This window comes from Podarcis bocagei (assembly GCF_964188305.1).
Source record: "Podarcis bocagei genome assembly, chromosome: 10".
Taxonomy (NCBI): Eukaryota; Metazoa; Chordata; class Lepidosauria; order Squamata; family Lacertidae; genus Podarcis; species Podarcis bocagei.
In genome coordinates, this window is record NC_138135.1 from 6409540 (window position 1) to 6415539 (window position 6000).

Here is a 6000-nt window from a genome sequence, read left to right on the forward strand (position 1 = left end):
CAGAAAAGCTACATCAAAGAAACTGCCCACTATCTTTGATGACCCAGGAGCCTGCCTGTCCAAGTGTGTACGTGACTTGTGAAGAAAGAGAAATGGAACAGGGATGCAGAGGTGTGGATTGATCAAGAATCATATCAAAATAGTTTAAACCCAGTCAACGCAATGCTTTCATCGCTGACACAGATGGCTTACTCTATATTTGTTATAATTCCTCATAGCAATCCCACCTGATCACTACACTAGTTGGCCGCTTGGAGAAGAGATGGGCCCTTGGACCTAACCCAGCCACCTCCTTGTACCTTCTCCATCTCTGCTCAACCTCCGGAAATCCTCCGAAATATCTCTCTCCCGCCAACCCTTGTGCTTTATCTCCACAGCCCTGACATGCAGATCCTGCAAAAGGCACTGGATGCAATGGGGAGACAGCTGCTACTTGCATACCACTGAGCCCATGTCCTGGAGAGACTGCTTGAGCCACTGCAAGTCACTCAAAAGCGGTCTCTTGATCGGGAGCACCGAAGGAGAAATGGTGAAAGCTCTTTGGAGTTGGGGGTGCGGGGTTCCTACTCTGGCACGGGGTAGGGGGCGTGTGTCTAGGGCAGAAATTGCATAAACCTCCCCGATAGGTGTGCAGTTCTCACACGCAACCCTGACACTCCTTTTTAAAAAATATAATAATAATAATAATAATAATAATAATAATAATAATAATAATAATAATAATAATATCTTTATTGTCATTGCCCCCTTCGGGGACAACGAAATTACTTGACTGCTCCATAAAAACACTAATTAAACAATACAGTATAATACAGCAAGGGAGATTAGATGACTTTCAAAGTCTGGGCTTCCCATTCAGGGCCGAGATCGCTCTGGAGAAGAAGCTGTTCTTAAGACGGCTCGTTCTTGTCTTCATCGTCCTGTATCTCCGTCCCGACGGCAAGAGCTCGAAGAGACAGTGACCAGGATGCGATGGATCTTTTACTATGTCCAGTGCCTTCCTATGGCACCTTGTGGCATAAATCTGCTCTAAGGTGGAGAGTGCGCAGCCAACAATGCTCTCTGCTGCCTTAACAACCCTGCACAACCCCATCCTGTCCTGGGCAGTACAGCTTCCGTACCACACACATAAGCCAATGGCACAGTGATAGAAGGCAAGCAGCAGTTTCTGCGGAAGATGGTTTTTCCTTAGTATTCTCAAAAAGTACAGTCTCTGCTGCGCCAGTGGCGTAGCGTGGGGGGTGCCAGGGGTGCCAGCCGCACCGGGCGCAACATGGGCGGGGGGCGCGCTCGCACTAGCAGCTCTCTGCCCCTACTAAAATCCACGGGTTAGGGAGCCCGCGCTCGCTCGGCTTGGCGAGGAGGTCGCAGAAGGGGGAGAGCGAAGCCTTCTGCCACGGGCAAAAAAAGGAGAGGAAGCCGGGTGGGCGGGCGGGCTGGCTGCCTGGCGGGGGTCTGGCTGCGCCTGCTGCTGCCGGGCTTTGACAGCTTGGCGAAGCGGAGGGAGAGGAGCTTTATGGTAATTGCGGCTCTCTCTCCACTGGCCGCCTGGCTAGTGAGCCGAGCCGAGCAGGGAGTCTGGCGAGGGGGCGGGAAGAGACTTTTCCACCTCGCCTGGTCAAAAAGGAGAGCGGAGTCTCCTCAGGGCGCCCTCAGGCAGGGCAGGGCAAGCAGAGCGAGGAGGAGAGAGAGGGGAAGGGGGGGGGGAAGCAGCCAGGAAACGCTGCGGTGTGGAGGAGGAATCAATTAAGGAGAGAAAGCGAAAAGCCTTGGAGAAAGGGAAAAAAAGGAAAGAAAAGAGGCAGCTCCAGGAGAGCGCGGGGGAAAGAGAAGCCTCGCTGCTGCTGCTTGGGAGAGTAAATTACTGTACTTGCCTTGCCCCGGGTTAGGGGGCGCAAATTAATTGCCTTGCCCCGGGTTAGGGGGCGCAAATTACTTGCCTTGCCCCGGGTGCTGATAACCCACGCTACGCCACTGTGCTGCGCCTTCTATTTTGGGCTCTTCTATTTTCGTTGCACGTTGGGACCTCATATATTGTGCTTGAAATTTCTTAAAAAACATGGAAGTCCAAACTCCTGCAATGCAGGAATCTCAGCCAAAGCATCCCTGACAGATGGCTGTCCAACTTCTGCATAAAAACCTCCAAAGAAGGAGAGTCCACAACTTCCAGAGGGAGTCCGTTCCACCGTCAAACACCCCTTACTACCAGAAAGTTCTTGATGTTGTTGGAATCTCTATTCCAGTAATTTGAATCCATTGGATCGGGTCCTACCCTTCGGAGCAGCAGGAAAGCAAGCTTGCTCTATTTTCCATCTGGCAGCCCTCCAGATATTTATCCTGTCACCTTTAAGTCTCCTCTTCTCTGAGGAAAACATCCCCAGCTCCCTTAACTGTTCCTCCTTTGGCGCTCAAAATAATAATAATAATAATAAAATTGTATTTATATCCCGCCCTCCCCAGCCGAAGCCGGGCTCAGAGCGGCCAACAACAATAAAAGCAACACAGTTCACATAAAATCACAATCAATCATTTGAAGTGCATTCTAAAAGCAATTCATTCTAAAATCAGTTCAAAATCAAATTAATGGCAACCATTGGGCTAGAGTGCTATGAGGATTACCAAAGGAGGGGGTCAGACTGCGCCTTGGCCAAAGACCTGGCAGAGCAGCTCCGTCTTGCAGGCCCTGCGGAAAGATGTCAAGTCCCACAGGGCCCTAGTCTCTTGGGACAGAGCGTTCCACCAGATCGGGGCCACAGCCAAAAAAGTCGTGAAAAGAGAAAATACAGTGGTGCCTCACAAGACGAAAAGAATCTGTTCTGTGATTCTCTTCGTCTAGCGGTTTTTTCGGCTTGCGAAGCAAGCCCATTGACGGATTAGCGGATTAGCGCTATTAGCAGCTTTTAGCGGCTTATCGGCATATCGGATCAGCTGATAAGCGACTTAGCGGCTTAGAAAAAGGGGGGGAAAGGGGGAAAAAACCCACAGGAACTCGCAAGACATTTTCGTCTTGCGAAGCAAGCCCATAGGAGATTCGTTTTGCGAAGCACCTCCAAAACGGAAAACTCTTTCGTCTAGCGAGTTTTCCGTCTTGCGAGGCATTCGTCTTGCGGGGCACCACTGTAGTTAAGCCTCCTGCCTGATATAGATAGGCAGGGATTTCTACATCCATCTTTCTGTTAATCAGTTGTTCAGCCAGGCTTTTCAGTGCCTTTCCCCATCACTTTCCTAACTGCAAAAAGTCTGGGTTTTTGTAAGTGTTGTGCTAGAGTGACAGAGCGCTTTGCTTGTGTAAATCTGAGTTTCCTGGTGTGCACTTGCATGCTCCCAGGGACGCCTTAAACATATCTGGCGCCGTGGTGCAAAGATCCCTCCAGTGCAACACCCCCACCCCCCCACCCCCGTTTCCCAGAGTTGCTGACCTTTTTTAGGGAGGACGGCACTGCCCTTCCAGCGACGAGCCCAGCTTTGTGGGGCTGGAGGAGGTGGGCAGTGGCTGGGGGGCAGCTCCTCCGGTGGGGAAGAGGCGGAGGCTGGAAGTGACAGCTCCTGGTTCAGCTGGCCACTTTGTGCCGCAGTGGCCACGGCAGGTGGAGACTCTGGGCGCGGCACAGTTTCGGCGTGGCGTGGCGGAGGTGGGTGAGGGCGGCAAGCTAATGCTGGGAGGTGCCACGTCCAGCCTCCGCCTCTTCCCTGGCACCCTCCAGAACTTGGCGCCCTGGCGCCCTGCGTCACTAGCCTCTATGGGTAAGGCAGCCCTGCATGCACCCTGCAAAATTCTGGCAGCCCTGCATGATGCGCCCCACATGATGGGCCTTGGGGGTTCCTTCTCCCACAGGAATTCCTGCTGTCGCAGACGGTGGACTGGTTCATGATGCACAACAACCGGTTCCGAGGTGGAAGCTACTGGATCGGCCTGATGTACAACACGTCCGACAGAATCTGGAAGTGGGCCGACGGGGCAAATCTGCACATCAGGATGTGAGTCTCCTCCTTTTTCTGCACGAGAAGCAAGGGTGTTTGATGTATAATGGTTTTGCCTACATATAATATTGATTTAATAATAATGATGAAAAGACTGTGTACTATTGTGAGGGCTTTCGGAGATCTACCCAAGTCCTTTGAGCGCGGGGAGTAGCTGCATTGGCCAAGGGTCTTTCTGGTAATTTCTTACAACAGTCCAGTCAAACCTCGGTTCTCGAACGGCTCCATTTTCTAATGTTTTGGTTCCCAAACGCCAGAAACCCAAAAGTAAATGCTCCGGTTTCCGAACTTTTTTCGAAACCCGGACATCCGACGCAGCTTCCGCTTGAGTGTAGGAAGCTCTTGCAACCAATCAGAAACTGTGCCTTGGTTGTCAAACGTTTTGGAAGTCGAACAGTCTTCCGGAACGGATTAGGCTCGATGACCGAGGTTTGACTCTACGCACTACATATTTAGAAGAAACTTGTTCAAAAGAGGTGATACATCAGTATTCCAAGCCAAGACATAAACAGGGGATGAAAAACTCATATAATGGAAAAACAGTGACAGGCAAAATCATAATTGGGTGGAATTTGCCACCAGTGAGGCTGTGTCCCTAAATAAGCTAATAAAAAACACAAGACCCGCCAGACAGTTGGGTAGCCCAAAATTTCCGCTTCCCCTCTGAGAACCCAGAGTTGGTGGGTCCGTTTCTCTGGTTATGAATAAAACTTTTTAAAACCCGTCTGTAATAGCGGATGCAGAAGCCGCAACTAGGCAGGTAAAGGTAAAGGGACCCCTGACAATTAGGTCCAGTCGTGGCCGACTCTGGGGTTGCGCTGCTCATCTTGCTTTATTGGCCGAGGGAGCCGGCGTACAGCTTCCGGGTCATGTGGCCAGCATGACTAAGCCACTTCTGGCGAACCAGAGCAGCGCACGGAAACGCCGTTTACCTTTCCGCCGGAGCCGTACCTATTTATCTACTTGCACTTGACGTGCTTTCGAACTGCTAGGTTGGCAGGAGCAGGGACCGAGCAACAGGAGCTCACCCCATCGCGGGGATTCAAACCGCCGACCTTCTGATCAGCAAGCCCAAGAGGCTCAGTGGTTAAGACCACAGCTAGGCTCAGTGGTTAAGAGGCTCAGTGGTTAAGACCACCCTTCAACTAGGCAGGTAGCTGTTAGCAAATGCTTTAGTAGTAGCTCCTTGCTATGCGAATTGCAGTTATCTCCCACAATCTCTGCTTGCAGCAGATTCTTCCCGTTTGCTATGGCAGCCTGCTACCCCGATCCCAGGAATTGCATTAAAAAAAAAAATAGGCTAAGCTTCCTTATCCCTAACAGGTCTGGAGGCTGGCAGCACGTCTCCGCCCTGGTGGAAATCTGCGTCAACTTCAGAAATGGCGATTCGTACATCTTTGAATGCAGCAGCAAGCACCAGTGTCTGTGCAAGAAGTCGGTGGAATGAAGCAGGCAGCAATCCCGGGTCCAGGCGCCCCTCTCCAGAGCCCCTCACGAAAACAGCATCCACGGACATCTCCCGTCAAGGGGTGCATCTTACCCTACGAAGGCGCACGGTGTGGGCCTGGTCTTCCGGCCACTGTCTCTGCCGCGGCCACAAGCTGCTCTCTCTCTCTGCAACGGCCGGAGAAGTCATCCGCCTCTGCTAGCGATCTTCTTCTTCCCCTTAAGACTTGTCTTTTCGCTTCAGCCTTTGGAGGCGTACTGGGCGAGATCCGCCGAAATGCAAACTCCCCGTTTGCCGCTGAAATCCCAAATGCGGCCGTTCTTTTTACTGTTTGGCCGGCCGTGCATCGGCTTGGCTGTTGGTTTGTTGATGTTTTCGTTGCCGTTCTCATGTGCTTATGGTAAACCACTCTGTGATCCTGACAGATGGAAGGGTGATCTGGAAGAATTAGTCAATTGATGTTAAAAATAAATATGTATTATACTATCTCTGTAGCTCTCGGCCGTTGATCTCTCTCGGGTTGCCCTGGAACTGATGCTCAGTGGTGTTGTAAACAAAACCTGCCCTTTTCC

At 51.4% G+C, this 6000-nt stretch overlaps 1 protein-coding gene across 1 annotated transcript in view; it reads left to right on the top strand.

The window, feature by feature from the left end:
- Window positions 1–5914, top strand: part of LOC308595788 (C-type lectin domain family 1 member B-like) — a 13770-nt gene extending 7856 nt beyond the window's left edge. Inside the window, exons 4-6 of the mRNA XM_081210504.1 lie at window positions 378–529; window positions 3836–3978; window positions 5305–5914. Of these exons, the coding sequence (XP_081066630.1) occupies window positions 378–529; window positions 3836–3978; window positions 5305–5428 (419 nt within the window). The 3' untranslated portion in view covers window positions 5429–5914. The remainder of the gene's footprint in view (window positions 1–377; window positions 530–3835; window positions 3979–5304) is intronic.
- The last annotated feature ends 86 nt before the right edge of the window (window positions 5915–6000 follow it).